This window comes from Fringilla coelebs, assembly GCF_963513975.1.
Source record: "Fringilla coelebs genome assembly, chromosome: 28".
In the NCBI taxonomy this organism is placed as follows: Eukaryota; Metazoa; Chordata; class Aves; order Passeriformes; family Fringillidae; genus Fringilla; species Fringilla coelebs.
Window position 1 is genome coordinate 6,162,213 of NC_140054.1, and position 18,089 is coordinate 6,180,301.

The window sequence follows — 18,089 nt, forward strand, 5'->3', positions numbered from 1 at the left end:
CTGGTTTCTGTTTCTGCTCCATTCTGTGTTGTAAAATCTTTTTTGGGAGTGCTGCAGTTGGATTTGGGCTCAATGTCCTGCATTTTCCCTCTTGGCTTTGGCTCCTGTGGTTTTGGGCCTCCAGGTAAAATCCTTCAGGAAATTCCAACTTCCTCTGGGCCAGGATCCTGCTGGAGGCACTGCCAGGGCTTCCCTGAGGAATTATTTTATTTCATTTTAATTTTTATTTTATTTTTATTTATTTTAGTTTAATTTTATTTTATTTTTATTTCATTTCTTTTTACTTTATCTTAATTTTATTTTACTTTTATTTTTTATTTTTATTTTATTATTTAATATAATTATTTATTATCATTATCATGATCATGATTTGCTATGATCATGTCCTGCCACTCCCGTGCTCAGGACCTGCTCCAAACATTTTATTTTGAGGACATTTGAGTGCAGCAGCTGCATTTTCTGCCCTCCAAACCCCAGAATCTCCTTCAGCAGCTCGACCTGGGTGTTGGGTAGGAAATCCCAGGAAATTCCTTCGTGTCCTTCCCCAGCAGCCACGAGAGGGCCCAGGAGCCCTGGCTGAGCCTGGGAACCAACCCTGAAAATCCTTTTTGCCTAAATGGGACCTCTGAGTGTGACTCTGTTGTTTTGGGTTCCTGGGGCTCTCAGCACCAGCCCCCCTGATATTGGAGTTATTTTATTAGTTTTTTTTTTATTATTATTATATTATTTTATTTTTATTATTGTTTTATTATTTTTATTTTTATTTTATTGTAATTATTTTTGGATTCTCAGCACCAGCCCCTCCTGATATTGGAGTTTTAAAATTATTTTTGAGTTCCTGGGGCTCTCAGCACCAAGCCCCCCTGATATTGGAGTTTTTAATGATTTTATTTTACTATTCCTGGGCTGGGGGTGGGATTTGGGATTGGGGATGGGGATCAGTGGGAATGGGGTTTGGGATTTGGAATGGGAATGGGATTTGGGATTGGGGATGGGAAGAGGAATGGGGATCAATGGGAATGGGATGGGGTTTGGGATTGGGATGGGGATCAGTGGGGATGGGGTTTGGGGTTTGGGATGGGGATCAGTGGGGATGGGATGAGGTTTGGAATTTGGGATTTGGGATGGGAATGGGAATGGGGATCAGTGGGGATGGGATGGGGTTTTGGATTTGGGATGGGAATGGGGATCAGTGGGAATGGGGTTTGGGGTTTGGGATGGGGATGGGGTTGGAGCCCAGGGTTGTTCCCTGCTGAGCCTTCTCCCTCAGCACCCCCAGGTGGCCCTGCCTGTCCCAGAGAACAGAAAAGTTCATTTTTTTTTCATTTTTTCGTTTTTCCTGCTCTTTGCTCTCTCCACGTGCCCAGGGGAGCGGGGGCAGCGCCCGGGGCAGGGCCCACGTGCAGGGGAGGATTTTTATTAATTATTTATTAATTGTGATGGAGCAGCTCCCAGAAACAAAGGCAGGTTGCCATGGAAGCAGCAGCCTGGCAGTGTCAGCCCCGTGTCAGAGGCTCCCTGCTCCCAACAATTCCCTCTGGAGCAAAGGATGGAAAAACAGCCCAGGCAGGGAGGGGGGCTGGGACAGAGCCGGGACCCTCACCCCAAATCTGGGACGGGGGGGGACGGGGGGGGCAGTCTGGGATTGGGATTTGGGAATGGGATTTAGGATTGGGATTCAGATTTGGGATAGGATTTGGGATTGGGGAGGGGAATGGGATTGGGGGTTTTATTTTACCTTTTTTAACAACAACAACAAAAAGCTTCCTTTTATTTGAGTTCAAAAAGGATTTTTGTGGTTTTTACCCCTTTCACCTGCACCCCTCCTGCCCAGCAGCTGCTGAGGAGCCCAGCCCTGTGTCCCCCTGTCCCTCTGTCCCTGTGTCCCTCTGTCCCTGTGTCCCTCTGTCCCCAGGCCAGCAGGAGCAGATTCCACCACGGGAGCAGATTCCAGTTTTTCTATTAAAAGCTCCAAACCCCAGAGTCAGCTCCTCCCCCAAATCCAGAGATTAAAAAAAACCAAAACAATAAAAAAGTCATATTTCTCTGCTGGCTGTGTGCATTTTTGAACTCGTGCTCTTCATATTTCCAACCACAAAAATGCCCAAGCTCGTGTTTCAATGGAGATTTGTGAGCTGAAAACATCACTGGGGGCTGTGTGAAACTCCAGGGCTGCAGTGGGACCTGGGCTCACACTGGCCCCTTGATTTTCTTTATTTTCTTTATTTTCTTTATTTCCTGGTACCCCTGGCACCCCAGGGCAGGAATCCCAGCTGGGGCTGGGGACACTCAGGTGTCACAGACATGTTCTATGAAAAATCCCTTTGCCAGGATCTTTTCTCCTGAGCAGCTGAGAGGCCTCAGAAACGAGATGTAAACAATAATTCTCTGCTGCTGGGGGATGCAACAGGTCCTTGATTGGCCTTGTGTGGTTGTTTTTAATTAATGGCCAATCACAATGGCTCGGGCTCTCTGCTCAGTCACAAGATTTTATTATCATTCCTTTCTATTCCTTTCAAGCCTTCTGATGAAATCCTTTCTTCTGTTCTTTTAGTATAGCTTTAATATATCATTTTCTTTTAATATATCTCATAAAATACTCAATCAGCCTTCTGAGACACGGAGTCAAGGTTCTCCTCCCTTCCCTGGTCCTGGGGGCCCTGAGAGCTCCACCAGCCCCAGGGCTGTCCCAGCACACAGAGCTCCCACAAATCCCAGGCTGGCCTAAGGAGATGATCAGGATTAAGCAGGGGGCACTGAGATGTTTACAATTATTATTAGCTCCCAAATCTGCCCAGGCTCTGCCCATCTGCTGCTCTGCAGCTGCTCCTGCTCCTGTCTGCACCCCAAATTCCCTGCTGGGGCACAGCCTGGAATGCACAGCACCAAGAGAGGGGGCTTGCAGGCTCTCCCCAGGAGAACTCAGCTCTTGGTTTGAACATTTCCCTGCCTGCAGGGGCTCCCCAGGCTCCTGCCCTGCCCCGGGACTGCCCTGGCTGGGGGCAGAGTGGGACGAGGGTGAAATAAAGGGAAATAAATCAGGATTTGTGCAGAGCTGGGACAGCCTGTGACAGGGGATGATGCCCTGAGCGCTCCAGCACGGGGGTTTCTCCCCCCTTTTTTGGGATGCATGAAAAGTGTGGGTGCTCCAGTTATTTCCTCTCCCAGCTGATGTTTTACCCTGCTGTATTTTTATCTTCGCTGCATTATATAACGAGACGTGCTGGTGTCACTCTGGGAGCTCCAGCACTGTCAGTAAAACTAATCCACTTTACCACGGGCCTGAATTCCTCGTGATAAAAAGCAGAATTAACCCAAATAAGTGACTGAACTCCCGGTCCCTCTCTTCTGACCCCGGCAGGAGAAATTCCAGCCAGCACAGAACAGTTCCAGCCGAGTTTCCCTCGCTGCATCCCCGGAGATGAGAACAGCCAGGGCAGCTCGCAGCCTGTGCTGGGAGTGCCGGAGGAGCTGGGGAGGAGCGGAGCCTGTCCCGGGCCGAGCTCCCGCTCCTTCCCGTGGGCTTTCGCCTCCTCCTCATCGCCCTTTCATTGTGGAAACCCTGCCAGGGCTCTCATCCTCCGCCGGGTGACGCTCAGAGCAGTCGGTGACACGGCGGTGACAGCGGGGTGACCGCTCAGACGGGGTATCCCGATATCCCCCCCAGCCCGGGGGCTCCAAACCCCTCCTGGGGCTCTTTTGGGGTCACCTGGGCGTGGGGCGAGCAGAGGGGGCTCCTCACCCCGAATGTGAGCGGGGATGGGGGATCCCTGAGGAGCCGCCCCCCGCAGGCGTGCGGAGGAGGGATTTGGGGGAAGATCCGCGGAGAGAAGCAGCTCCTGATTTTGGGGGGCACTCCCTGATTTTGGGGGCGGCCGGATCACCGTGTCCCCACAGCGCTGCCACACCCGGGGGACCCCGAGGAGTTTTAGGGACCCTGTGGAACTTTTGGGTCCCCGCGGAGCTTTGAGGATCCTGCACAGCTTTAGGGACCCCGCGGGGCTTCGGGAACTCTGCCGAGTTTTGGGGACCCTGCTCGGCTTTTGGTCCCCCGATGAGCTTTGGGGACCTCGCACAGTTTTGGGGACCCCTGGGAGTTTTGGGGACTCTGCACAGCTTTGGGGACCTCGCACAGTTTGTGGGACCTCGCAGAACTTTTGGGTCCCCGCGGAGTTTTGGGGACCCTGCACAACTTTAGGGACCCCTGGGAGTTTTGGAGCCCCCGGGGAGTTTCGGGGACCCCGCGTGGCTCCGGGGCGCGGGGCGGGCGTGGGCGCGGCACAGGGCGTGGCGCGCTGACGTCACCGCTCATTTGCATGGCCCCGCCCCCGGACGCGGTCAGCGCTGGCGCCGCAGGAAAAGTTTGCGGCGGGGCCGGGCCGGGATGGACGCGCTCAAGTCCGCGGGCCGGGCCCTGCTGAGGAGCCCCAGCGTGCACAAACCGTCCTGGGCCGGCGGGCGGCACAAGAGTGAGAGCCGAGCCCCGAGCCCCGCTCCCCGCCCCGCTCCCCGGCCGAGCCCCGCTCCCCGCCCGGGCCCCGCATCCCGCACCCCGCGCCCCGCTCCGGGTCCCGCTCCGCCGCTCCCGTCCCCTCCCTGCCCGTTCCCCTCCGCCCCGGCCCCCCGCGCTCTCTCTGCCTTCGCTTTCGCTCTCCCGGCGCTCTTTTCGCACTTTCAGCCCCACTTTTTGCCGCGCCGTTTGCTCCACCCCGCTGCGCTCCGCGTTCTTGCGTCCCTTCCCCGGCGGCGGCGGGGCTGGCTGGGGCTGTCCCCCTGTCCCCGTGTCCCCCCGTCCCCGTGTCCCCGTGTCCCCTCGTCCCCCAGCCCGGGACAAGGGCCGGCGCCCGGCGGGCACGCTGTGACCTCGTCCCGCTCGCACGATCGATGGCCCCGTGGCGAGCGGCCACCGGGCCCTGCCGGGGGCGCCACCGGGCCCGGGGGGGCCACCCCGCACCCCCCCGGTGTCACCGAACCTGTGGCTGTCGCTGATCCCGTGGGACCGACCCGGCCCGCCTTACACCAGGACCGGGATGGGCAGCGGGGGCACCCGAACGGGCTGGCTTGGGGACACCGGGGGGACCGTGTGACACCTCTGGGACTGTGTGACACCCGACAGGGGCTGTGTGACACCTCTGGGACCGTGTGACACCCGGGGGGGCAAAGCCCTCCTCCAGCCCGAGCTGCCCATCCCGGGTGGCTCCTGGGTGGAATTCCAGATTTGGGAACCCCCGGCTGTGTTTAGAGCCCAGCACCGCCGGGAGCGGATCCGTGCTGGTTTCCAGGGGGACAGCACAGACCTCTCCTCTCCCCAGGGCTGGGGGGATCGTTCCCCTCACCTGGGTCCCAGCAGCTCCAGGGCTTAGCGGCAAATCCCATCTTATCCTCCTTGTGCAGGTGAAGCTGGGCAGGCTCAGGGCACGGGGTGGCTCCCAGTTCAACTGGTGGCTCCCAGTTCAACTGGTGGCTCCCAGTTCAAGGGTTTGTTGTGGCTGATGGGAAACGCTCTGGGCTTTGTTTTGCTGCCTCGGGAGCGGCAGGGGAGGCTCCCAGGTGAGCCCCTGGTGCCTGAAGTGCTGCTGCCTCCCCTCCCAGCCGGGGGTGCCCCATCTCCCGCTGAAGCTGAAGCCTCGGGGGTGCTGCTGCGAGTTTGTGACTCCAGAGCCCTCCCTGTGTCCCCAGAGCTGCCTGAGAACTGGACAGACACGAGGGAGACGCTGCTGGAGGGGATGCTCTTCAGCCTCAAGTACCTGGGCATGACCCTGGTGGAGCAGCCCAAGGGAGAGGAGCTCTCTGCAGCCGCTGTCAAAAGGATCGTGGCCACCGTGAGTGTCCCCAAGTGTCCCCAGGTGTCCCCAGGTGGCCCCTGGGGTGTCCCACGGGGAGGAGTTTCAGAGCTGCAGTGGGGGGAGCCAAGGTTTGCAGCTGCAGGAGGATTGGGATTGCAGCTGCAGGGATATTGGGATTCCATCTCCAGGGAAATTGGGATTCCATCTCCAGGGGAAATTGGGATTCCATCTCCAGGGGAAATTGGGATTCCATCTCCAGGGGAAATTGGGATTGCAGCTCCAGGGGAAGTTGGGATTGCAGCTCCAGGGAAATTGGGATTGCAGCTCCAGGGGAAGTTGGGATTCCATCTCCAGGGAAGTTGGGATTGCAGCTCCAGGGGAAGTTGGGATTCCATCTCCAGGGGAAATTGGGATTCCATCTCCAGGGGAAATTGGGATTCCATCTCCAGGGGAAATTGGGATTCCATCTCCAGGGGAAATTGGGATTGCAGCTCCAGGGGAAGTTGGGATTGCAGCTCCAGGGAAATTGGGATTGCAGCTCCAGGGGAAGTTGGGATTCCATCTCCAGGGAAGTTGGGATTGCAGCTGCAGCCCCTCCAGGGCTGTGGGTGGAACTGCAGCCAGTTCCAGGCACGGGGAGCCCCCGGGAGCAGCCTGGGCTGTGGGATGGGGCACTCTGGTGTGTGCTGGCTCTGGCCCTGTGATAAGCCAGGGTGTGTGAGGAGGCTCTGACCTGGTGCCCCGGGGCTGGGTCAAGGCAGGGACGGGGTCTGGAGCGTGGCCAGGGCTGTTCTGGGTTTTCCTACCAGGATTTAGAGGGCAGAGAGGGGAAGGGAGCAGGACAGCTTGCTGCAGGTCCCACTGTGACCTCAGAGGGGGGGGTTTCCTGAATCCCCCCGTTCCCAGCCCTCCTCCAGCTCGGAGCCTCCCAGCTCACCAGGCTCTGGGTGACACTGAGGCTCTTTTAGCCCCTGTGTGAGTGAGGCAGGGCCCTGGCTGTGCCATTCAGCTCAGTGGGGTGGGCAGTGCTGGATCTGTGCTCAGCTGCACCAGGGCAGGAGGGAATTGCAGAGCCCTGCCCTGATGGATGGGGAGTGGAGCCCCTAAATAAAGCCCTGGGCTGGGGCAGGACTGCTCTGGGCAAGGCTTTGAGGTGCCCAAGGGTCTCAGAATCCCCCAGGGAGTGGGGCTGAGGATTCCAGCCTGGATGTGAGCTGCAGGCTGAAAGCACCAGCCCAGCAAAGAAGGGAAGGTGGCTGCTACAAGTCTGCTTTGAAGGTGATGTCCTGCCCAGGGGGTGCTTTGCCACTGGAGTGGGTTTGGCACCACCTGGGAGCCCACGTGTGCCAGCCCAGCCTGCTCCTGTGGCCCTGGGGACAGCCCTGGGGAGGTGTCCCTGCCTGCTGAGTGCCAGCACAACCCTGCTGCAGGCAGGGCAGGGCAGGGAAGGGTTAACCAGTGCTGTGCCCTGCTGGCAGCAGAGCCAGCCCAGTGTGCATCCCCAGGCTGCTCTCACACCTTTGGAGGTGCCAGGGTGCAGAGCCTGGGGCTCCCTCTCTCCCTCCCTCTCTCCCTCCCAAGGCAAAGGCGAGTGGGAAGAAGCTGCAGAAGGTGACCCTGAAGGTGTCACCCCGGGGGATTGTGCTCAGGGACAGCAGGAGCAACGAGCTCATCGAGAACATCTCCATTTACAGGTGGGTGTGGGGCTCCCCTGTGCCCCAGGGCTGTGCAGAGCTGTGGGGAGGCTCAGGGAGGAGGCTGAGCCCCCTCCCACACCCCCTGAGCTCAGGGAGCATCCTGAGCATCAGCTGCTGATCCCAGCCCATCCTGGGCACCCCTGCATCCCCTCCTGCCCCTGCCTGGAGCCTGAAGATGAAATCCCAGGCTGAGAACAGCTCCTTTCTCCTTTCTCCTTCCCCACCCTTTAGGGGAAACCTTCTGAGCCTCTCTCCTGGAGGCAGAGCAGTGGCAGGTGCTGCCCTGCTGGAAGCTTCCCCTTCTCCAGCCTGTCCTGTCCCACAGTGTGAAAAAGACATTTTCTCTCCTTTTCTTCTCTCCCCACCTCTCCTTGTGGTGCCCATGGATCTCCCCCCCCACCCTGGTTTCTGCCCTGCCCAGCCCCAGCCTGGTGCCATCCCTGCTGCAGCCCCAGGAGGTTCTGGAGTGTCCCAGAGCCCAGCCCGGGGTGTTTTGTGCTCTCCAGGATCTCCTACTGCACGGCAGACAAGGCCCACGACAAAGTGTTTGCCTACATAGCCCAGAGCCAGCAGAGTGAGAGCCTGGAGTGCCACGCCTTCCTGTGCCCCAAGAGGAAAATGGTCAGTGCAGGGAGAGGAGGAGGAGGAGGGGCTGCAGGGCGGGAGGAAGGCTCAGCACGGCTCCTGTGCTGCCCAAGCCCATCCCAGCTGGAGCAGGCTGGCTTTGTGCATGGCTGGGAGGAGCTGGGGAGGGGCTGGGCTGGGCTCAGGAGATGGACCTGGCTCTGGGAAGGGTCTAGGCTGGGCTCAGGGCAGGACCTGGCTCTGGGAAGGGTCTAGGCTGGGCTCAGGGCAGGACCTGGCTCTGGGGAGGGGCTGGGCTGGGTTCGAGGCAGGACCTGGCTCTGGGAAGGGTTTGGGCTGGGCTCAGGGCACGGACCTGGCTGTGGGAAGGGTCTAGGCTGGGCTCAGGGGATGGACCTGGCTCTGGGAAGGGGCTGGGCTGGGCTCAGGGGATGGACCTGGCTCTGGGAAGGGTCTAGGCTGGGCTCAGAGCACAGACCTGGCTCTGGGAAGGGTCTAGGCTGGGCTCAGGGGATGGACCTGGCTCTGGGAAGGGTCTAGGCTGGGCTCAGGGCACAAACCTGGCTCTGGGCTGGGCTCAGGGCACAGACCTGGCTCTGGGAATGGTGTAGGCTGGGCTCAGGGGATGGACCTGGCTCTGGGCTGGGCTCAGAGCCCCCTGGGACCCTTCCCTGCTGTTCCAGTGCTCCAGGTGGGGAGGGGACCTGGTGAGCAGGGAGAGGAGAGGGGCAGGGAGAGCCCTGGGGTCTCTGGTGGAGCCCTGAGCCCCCTGCCCGTGCCAGGGGGGCTGTAGGGCAGGGGAAGGGCAGCTCAGCCCCCCCTGCCCCCAGCAGTCCTTCCCTGGCTGTCCCAGATCCCCTCTGGGGCCATTCCCACCCCAGCAGCATCCCCATGCCTGTGCCTGGGCCAGCCCAGCTCTGCTCACTCTCTCTGCCTCTCCCAGCTCCTTTTTTTGCTTTGGAGGGAATCATGGGAGCTACAAGTTGTCTCTCCTCTGCTCCCATCCTGGCATGGCCAAGATAAGCCTCGCTCTGCAAATTAAAATTGAAATCTTCCTGCTGCTAAAAGAATTATCTCAGTGCCACATCAGCTCACTGCATCCCCCTCCCAATAAAGTTCTCCAAAGGCTTTTGTGGCAAAAACTGGGAATAATTTCCTTTTTCCTGCTCTGTAAAATGCAGGAAGATCCTGCTGCTGAGGTGATCCCTGCTCCCAGAGCGGAGCCAGCCCTCCCCAGGGCAGGGGCTCTGGGTGCACCACAGCTCCCAGGCACAGGCATATAATTAGTCCATATTTTTAGTTCCTGGGTAATTCTCAACAGTAGCTGGGTCTATTAAACTTGATTCAGACGTGACAGCTTAAATTGTAAACAGCTGTGAGGAGTTTCATCCTTAATTACCATATTTAGGGGCTGGTTTTGCCATAAAGCATTTGCACTCCCATCAAGGATGTAAAGAGCTCCAGCACTGCAGTCAGCCCTCCTGCCTGCCAGCCTCAACGGGCTCTGGGGGCTCTGGGGGTCCTGCTGGGCTCCAGGGATGATCCTGGGGGTCCCTGATGGGCTCCAGGGCTGATCCTGGGGGAGTTGGGGGCTCTGGGGGTCCCTGCTGGGCTCCAGGGATGATCTTGGGGGGAGTTGGGGGCTCTGGGGGTCCCTGCTGGGCTCTCAGGGATGATCCTGGGGGTCCCTGCTGGGCTCTCAGGGTGGCTCTGGGGGTCCCTGCTGGGCTCCAGGGATGATCCTGGGGGGAGTTGGTGGCTCTGGGGGTCCCTGCTGGGCTCCAGGGATGATCCTGGAGGGAGTTGGGGGCTCTGGGAGTCCCTGCTGGGCTCCAGGGATGATCCTGGGGGTCCCTGCTGGGCTCTCAGGGCTCCTCCTGGGGGAGTTGGTGGCTCTGGCTGCTCTCCATGGCTGGGAAGGCTCTGGGGCTGTGATTTGGGTCAGGCTGGGCTGTGGGCAGCAGGCAGAGGCTGCTCAGGAGCAGCTGCTCTGTCCCCCTGTGCCAGCCTGTGCCACCTGGGGCTGTGTCGGAGCAGCTCAGCCCAGCAGAGTTTGGGGCTGTGCCAGCCCAGCAGCCTGCAGAGATGTCAGAGAGCTCAGGGGGTTCAGGGATTGATCTCAGGGGTTTCAGTGACTGATTTCAGTGATTTCACCGATTTCAGAGGCTCCAGTGACTGATCTCAGTGGTTTCAGTGATCTCAGTGATCTCAGTGATGTCATTGAGCTCAGTGATTTCAGTGATTTCACTGATTGCTCTCAGAGCTCTGTCCTGCTGTCTGTCCCCATTTCAGTGGTTGATCTCTGTGATTTCACTGATTGCTCTCAGAGCTCTGTCCTGCTGTCTGTCCCCATTTCAGTGATTGATCTCTGTGATTTCAGTGATTTCACTGATTGCTCTCAGAGCTCTGTCCTGCTGTCTGTCCCCAGGCCCAGGCTGTCACCCTGACCGTGGCCCAGGCCTTCAGGCTGGCCTTTGAGTTCTGGCAGGCAGCCAAGGAAGGTGAGTTGGTTCCCCTGCCCTGTTCAGCCCCAGGTGTTCCCCTCCCCTGCCTCCCACATTTCCAGCTTTCCTGGGCAGCCCTGCACCTCCAGGCAGGTCTGGGCTGTGCTCCTGGGGGGAATTTGCCCCCACAAGGGAAGAGCTGAGAAGCTTGACTCTGTGTTTCAGAAGGCTGATTTATTATTTTATGATATATATTTTATGAAAAGAAAATGCTAGACTAAAGAAAGGGAAAGGAGCCATCAAAAGGCTGGCAGAGAATGAGAATAAAATCCCATGGCAGACACACAGCTGGCCTGGGGTGCCTGAGAGCCCCTTGGGGCTCTGCTGTCACCCTCCCTGAGGTGACAGGAGCAGCACAGGTGGCCTGGCCTGGCTGTCCCTGTCCCTCCCCCCTGCAGGCAGTGATGGCATCTCCTCTTCTGCAGAGAAGGAGAAGAGGGAAAGGTCCATCCTGGCAGCAGAAGGGACGAGCAGCCCCAGCTCTGGAGCTCCTGCCCACCCTGCCACAGGTGAGGGACCAACAGAGCAGGGCCTGGGGGCTGGGGAATTGTCCCCAAGGGATGGGGAATTGTCCCCAAGGGATGGGGACTGTCCCTGAGCAGGGCAGGGGATAGCCAGAGGGATGGGGAGACATCCTTGAAGGACTGGGGCTGTCCCTGGGGCATGGGGAATTGTCCCCAAGGGATGGAGGACTGTCCCTGGGGGATGGGGACTGTTCCTGAGCAGGGCAGGGGACAGCCTGAGGGATTGGGGATGTCCCTGACGGATGGGGAATTGTCCCTGAACAGCACAGGGCTGTCTCTGGGGTATTGGGGATGTCCTTGGGGGCTGTCCCTGGGGGATTGGGACTGTCCCTGGGGGATTGGGACTGTCCCTGGGGGATTTGGGATGTCCTTGGGGCTGTCCCTGGGGGATTGGGGCTGTCCCTGGGGGATTGGGGATGTTCTTGGGGCTGTCCCTGGGGGATTGGGGATGTTCTTGGGGATGTCCCTGGGGGATTGGGGCTGTCCCTGGGGGATTGGGGCTGTCCCCCTCCCAATTCAGGGCTGGCCCTGGCTGCTCTGAGGTGCAGGGCAGGGAGAAGTGGCACAAAAGGCTCATCCCTCCCCGTGCTGGCCACGAGATAAGAGGATTTGGCACAGAGAAAAACAGCCTTCAGTTCAGCTGGGCTCCCTTGCAGGCTGGCACCTCCTGCCTGGCCTGGCAGGCTCAGGGCTGCAGGAATCTCCTCTCCCAAGGTGGCACCTTGGGCTCAGCCCAGCCTGGGGCTGCCAGGGCTGTGGGGATGAGCTCCAGCCCCTCCCTGGGCATCCCAGAGCTGGGGAGGGGCTGAGCTTTCCCTCAGTCCATGAAAACACTGGTGCAGCTCGGGGGGATGCTGTGGGCTGAGCTGAGGATGCTGCCCAGGGGCTGCTCTGGCCTGGGGCTCCCCCTGAGCAGCCCTGGGCACCCAGGAGCCGTGCCCAGGGTGCTCAGGAGCTGAACCACAGCCCCCAGAGCTCAGATCTGGGGCCATCCTGCAGCAGGGTTGGGCTGTGCCTGTCCCTCACCCCCTCTGCTCTGCCCACAGCAGCAGCCATGGGGAACCTGCTGGACTTGGAGGAGCCTGGCAGGGCCCCCCTGGGCAGCAGCACGGAGCCCCCAGGGCTGGACAACAGCAGCTTTGGGCCCAGCCCCTCGGTGAACAACAACCTGGAGTGGGTAAGGCACAGCCAGGGGGCCAGACTGGGCCAGACTGGGAGCTCTGGGGCTGCTCAGGGAGGGGTCACAGCCCAGAGGGATGCAGGGATGGATGGGCAGGGTGGCAGAGCCCTGTGGAAATGCAGTGTTGCTGTTCTGGGCAGCGTTTCCCAGGGGTTTGGCACTGACTGGCAGCACCCCAGGGCTGTGTCCAGGGGCAGGAATCGGCTCCTGCCCAGCACAGCCAGCTCAGAGCTCATGGCTGGTGCTGTTCTCCCTGTCTGGGGGAGCTGGGAGGGCTCCTTGGGAACCCCCCTGCTTTAATTGGTTGTTAATTGTTCCTGTCTCTGAGAGGGGGTGATGCTGCAGCCCTGGGTGTGCATCCCTCACCCCTCACACTGGAGGGGCTGGGATGGCTGGGATGGCTGGGATGGTTGGGATGGTTGGGATTTGGGCAGGAATCGCTGGCTGGGAGGGTGGCAGGGCCTGGCACAGGTGCCCAAGGAGCTGTGGCTGCCCCTGGTCCCTGGCAGTGCCCCGGGCCAGGCTGGAAGGTGTCCAGGGGTGGGAATGGGATGGATTGAAGGGATTTCCTTCCCACCAAACCCTTCCATGGTTCCCTGGCCCCCAGGCAGGCTGGGGCTGAGCCCTGGAGCCCCTCCTGCCCCTCTCTGGGTTTTGGGGAGCTGCAGGGGAAATGCCTTTGCCAGAGCCTGAGGCTCTCCAGGTTCAGCCTGAGGATCAGCCCTGAGGCTGAATCCAATCCTGGAGGCTTCTCAGCAATCCCCAGTCCCTCCCTGCTTGCAGACTCCTCATCCTTCACTTATTAATTGCATTAGGTCTGCGAGTGCAGGGCAGGATTTTGGGAACAGCTCTGCCTGGGCAGGGCCCTGACAGAGCATGGAAAAGCTTCCTCCCAGTGCCCTCCTGAAAAACCCTGGGAGCAGGGCACAGACACGGGCTTCAGAGCTCTGAGCCTGAGCCTGAGCAGCCCCAGGGGCTCCTGGAGCTGTGTCCAGCCCCTCCTGGCAGCAGGACAGGCAGGGCTGGGAGGGTCAGGGGGGGATTTCCACCCTGTGCTGCTCTCCTGGATGGAGCTGGGGCAGGCTCAGCCCCTCTGGGGGTGCAGGGGGTGATTTCCACCCTGTGCTGCTCTCCTGGGGCAGGCTCAGCCCCTCTGGGGGTGCAGGGAAGGGCCAAGCCCCGGCAGCAGCTGGAGCTCCCCCTTGCCCTGCCCAGGAGGCAGATTGCAGAGGAGGTGGCTGAGGCACTCAGGAGCCAATAGACTGAGATATTTCTTTGTCTGAGTGCAGAGCCAGGGCTCTAAATACACTTCTGTGCAGCTCTCTTAGCAACTCCTTGTCTCTCTTTTGATCTCTTCACAAAGGAGATGGATGATGGTCTGGACGAGGCGTTCTCCAGGTAACTCTCAGATTCTCATCCCTCCCTCAAGGCAATTCTCAAATTCTCATCCCTCCCTCAAGGCAATTCTCAAATCCTCATCCCTCCCTCCAGGCAATTCTCAAATTCTCATCCCCGCCTGGAGTTCAGCAGGGGAGCAGCCCCGGAGCCTTGGCAGTTAATAATGGCTGCTAATAATGGCTGTTATTAATGGCTGTTTGTTAATAATGGCAGTTAATAATGGCTGTTTGCTAATAATGCTCCCTGATCCCCCCAGGGCTCTGCTCTCACCTGGCCAGCTGCCCCCCAGTGCCTCAGCTGGTGATTGAGGGACAGGCTTTAGGGCTGCCTGAGAAGCCAAATATTTTGACAACCTTTCCAGGATGGAGAGAGGCTGTGTGTGATGGGGAGTTTAATTCCCCAAGCAGTTCCTGGGTCTGCTCCCACTTGCTGAGGCTTTTCCAGGCTGCTGGTCCCAGGTTCTGGCCCTGGGGGCTTTGCTCTTCCTCAGCCCCCAAATTCAGGGTGTGTGGCCGTCCCTTCTGGGCTTTATTCCCCTTCCCACTCCAAATTAAAGTCCAGCAAAGCCAGACCAGCCCCTCTCCTCTCAGGTGGGTTTTCCTGCCTGTCCTGGCAGGGCTGGTGTGGCTTTATGTGGATCCCATCCTGCTCTTCCTCCTCCTCTTCCTCCCCCTGGGGCTGGGAGGTGCTGGAGTGAGGCAGGGAAGGGTTTGCAGCAGTTCCTGCTCAGCCCTGGGTCCTGTTTGGCTCTCAGGGATGATTTACAGCTTCCCCTTGCCCAGCAGCCTGGTGCCAGGCTGGGCTGACAACCAGGACACAAATCAGCCCCGTTTCTCTCCTTTCCTGCCCCTGGCTCAGAGATGGGCTTGGGCCTTGCCCATCACCCCATCACCCCATCACCCTGGGCCCTCTGGTGCCTCAGAGTTTGGCCCTGCAGCAGCACTGCCCGTGTCTGTGCTTCACTCCCTCAGAACTGGGGCTGCCCCCAGGCTGGCTCTGACCTTGTGCCTCCCCTGGTGCAGCCCCAGGGGTCTGGGTGAGCCCCCAGCCCTGGCGCTGCAGCATCTTCACATCTGAATCCACAGCAACCGCCTGGGCCTGCTGGGGTTTGGGGAAACATCTGGGGAGAGATCTGGTTTGCTGAAACATCTGGGCTGAGGCTGCTCCAGCTGTGGCACATCAGCTGGGCAGGGACAGCAGAGCTGAGTCACTGCAGGGGCTGGCACGGGAGGGCAGCTCTGCTCTGCTCTGTGTTTGTTGTACTCTGGTTTTGCTTTACTCTGTGCATTACTCTGTTTGTTTTACTCTGTTTTACTCTGTGTTTGCTCCATTCTGTGCATTTCTCTGTGCATTACTCTCTGTTTATTTTACCCTGTGCTTTCCTTTGTGTTTGTTTTAATCTCTCCATTACTCTGTGCATTACTCTGTTTTCCTCTGTGTTTATTTTACTCTGTGCTTATTTTACTCTCTGTATACTCTGTGCTTATTTTACTCTGTGCTTTACTCTGTGTGTATTTTACTCTGTGCATTACTCACTCTGTGCATTACTCTGTGTTTATTTTACTCTGTGCATTACTCTGTGCTTTACTCTGTGTGTATTTTACTCTGTGCATTACTCACTCTGTGCATTACTCTGTGTTTATTTTACTCTGTGCTTTACACTGTGTGTATTTTACTCTGTGCATTACTCACTCTGTGGATTACTCTGTGTTTATTTTACTCTGTGCATTACTCTGTATTTTACTCTGTGTGTATTTTACTCTGTGCATTACTCACTCTGTGCATTACTCTGTATTTTCCTCTCTGTGTGTTTCACTCTGTTTCACTCTGTGTGTGTTTATTTCACTCTGTGTTTCACTCTGTGTGTGTTTCACTCTGTTTCACTCTGTGTGTGTGTTTCACTCTGTATTTTCCTCTGTATTTCACTCTGTTTCACTCTGTTTCCCTGTGTCTGTGCCCCCAGGCTGGCGCAGTCCAGGACCAACCCCCAGGAGCTGGACACGGGGCTGTCAGCCCAGGAGCTGCAGAGTGCAGAGGCTCTGTCCCCCGTGCACTGGAACCAGCTGGAGCCCAGCCCAGCTGAGCAGGACGATCTCTTCATGTTCTGAGGGCGCAGGGAGCCGCTCTGAGCCCTGCCTGCATCCCGCTGTGGGCAGGGACCTTCCCAGGGAGCCACAGCCCAGTTCAGACCAAAGCTTCCGAAACCCGGCGCGGATTTTTGTACCTTGCTTCTGCCCAAACCACGGGATGCTCCTGGACATCCTTGTTCACAGTTTACAGGTGCTCTGGGAGGTGTGGAGAGCACTGCAGGGCCCGTTCCTCCTGCAGGCTGCCTGGGCACCAGCAGAGCCCCCCTGGAGCATCCCCAGCCCCGGGTGCTGCAGACCCAGCCCGACCAGCACAGCCCCTGCCTGGCCAGGAGGGATCTGCAGCAGCTGCTGACAGGGTGAAAGCCAAGAGGGAGCAGAGCTGGTGCCTGGTGCCAGTGTCTGTGGCACTCTCACAGCTGTCAGTCCCTCCCAGCTCCTCCTTAACCCAAAGACTTTTCTAACTCAAAGAGGTTTTGCACTTTAAAACGCGGACTGAAAGCGGTGGCAGCAGGATTGTCAAGCCCAGCGGTGCCTGCAGCTCTCCTCAGAAGCTATTTACCCAAAAAGAGCCACCCTGGCAGTGCTGCAGCTCTGGCTCCCAGCTGACCCTCACCTCTGGTGGGACTCCAGGTCCCAAAGCTCCCAGGTTGGCTTTAAAAGCAATCCCACCGGGGAGGGAGGGTTTGTTTTGCCGGGTTCTGCTGGGAAGGGCAGCGTGGGAGCAGCAGCAGGAGCACAGAGCCACCTTCCCAGCCTGGCCCCGCAGGTTTGCCTGGCCAGGACTTGCTCCTGCCTCCAAGCCATGTGGATGGGACGGGGTCAGGCAGGAGCAGCACCTGGCTGCCCAGTGGTGCTCCCACCCTGCTCCCTGACAGCTGCCAGGGGGCTCAGGAAGCTCCATCTGCCCCTGGGGCTGAAATCAGCCATGGAGGTACAACTTGTGCTACTAAAGATTGGGTTGAACCATCCTGAATAGTCTCACTGACACCTGGCAGTGATCGTGGCCTTATGTGAAGTGTACTAATCTGTTTTATAGATTTGGAACGTGGGTTTGAAGCACTAATTCATTCCCCAGATAGCTCTTTAGAACTCCCTTCAAACTGCTCACAGAAAGGAAAAAACCCTCTCAGTCAGCTGTGACAGGTCATTAGGAAGCAGCTGAGTGGCTCTGCCTTAGATTTGAGGTATTTTTGCCCCCCAAGTGTGAGTGTGAGAAGGTGTTGAGCACTCGTGGAGCTGACTCTGAGGGAGCCTGTGCTCTGTGGGCTCTGCAGAGTGGAGTTCAGGCAGTTCCAGGTCCTGGGAGGGCTGTGCCCAGCAGTGCCTCAGTCCTGCTCTCCCATGGCTGGGATGAGTGTGAGGAGCACACCCTGCTCCCCCAGGATGAGTGTGAGGAGCACACCCTGCTCCCCCAGGATGAGTGTGAGGAGCACACCCTGCTCCCCCAGGATGAGTGTGAGGAGCACACCCTGCTCCCCCATGGCTGGGATGAGTGTGAGCATTCCCCTGAGCACTGACCTCTCTCCTTTCCTAGAGCAGCAGATCTGACATTCACACTACTATCCATGTGTGTCCAGAGGGTTTTGTTTTATTTTGTTTTGTTTTTTAAGAAAACCTGATGCTGTAAAGAATATTCTGCACTGAGGGGAATAAAAACTGCCATTTTTTGGAGGCTCTGTGCTGGGTGAGTTTATTTCCCCTGTGGTTCCTGTGGCTGTTTTTGTGTCTCTGGGTGGTGCCTGGCCCTGGTGCATGGCAGGATGTGGTCAGAAAGGTCCTGGGGGGGGATTCTGACCCCTGCTCTGCTCCCAGGGGCTGCTGTGGGACAGGAGGTGGCCCAGGGTGACACAGGACCTGTCCCTGTGTGGCTGCTTTGGCCTCCAGGTGAGGCTGTGAGGAAGGGGGAAAAGAGGGAGGTGGAAGCTTCAGGCTCACCTGCATGTGAAGAGAAACATCAAACCTCAGATCTCCTCAGTGGCAGTTTCTGAGTCCCAAAGTGCTTTTTCCTCCGAGTTTGTGCAGCTGATTGTGGCTGAAGAGAGCCCAGCACAGTCCTGAGTGCTCAGCCCTGCTGCCCCACCTTGGCTGGGAGGCACCTGGAGGATGAAATCCATCCCTCTGGGGGGCTGCCACAGACCTGTTCCCTCTGGGCTCACAGAAACAAACCCAGCAGGGCTCATTTCCAGCTGGATCTGCCTGTTCCAGGCTGAGCTGTCCCAGCTGCTGAGGGCTGATGGCCCTGCTGAGGAACACATCGATCCCTCAGCTCTGCTGTGACCTCTTTTCAGCTGCCACTCTGGCAACTTCCAGCTTCCACTCCCTTTT

General features: G+C 58.4%; 1 protein-coding gene across 2 annotated transcripts; it reads left to right on the top strand.

Annotated features, from left to right (window-relative positions):
* The first annotated feature begins 4,334 nt into the window (after positions 1–4,334).
* Positions 4,335–17,436, top strand: LDLRAP1 (low density lipoprotein receptor adaptor protein 1). 2 transcript variants are annotated; one of them, XM_084222788.1, is made up of 9 exons: positions 4,335–4,469; positions 5,680–5,822; positions 7,368–7,480; positions 7,990–8,104; positions 10,497–10,569; positions 10,998–11,081; positions 12,143–12,273; positions 13,640–13,674; positions 15,638–17,436. In XM_084222788.1, exons 1-9 carry the CDS (start codon positions 4,385–4,387, stop codon positions 15,780–15,782), a joined length of 924 nt encoding a protein of 307 aa, XP_084078914.1. In that variant the 5' UTR covers positions 4,335–4,384; the 3' UTR covers positions 15,783–17,436. The 2 variants fall into 2 exon arrangements, with proteins under 2 accessions (XP_084078914.1, XP_084078915.1); XM_084222789.1 differs by having other exon boundaries at positions 12,146–12,273.
* The last annotated feature ends 653 nt before the right edge of the window (positions 17,437–18,089 follow it).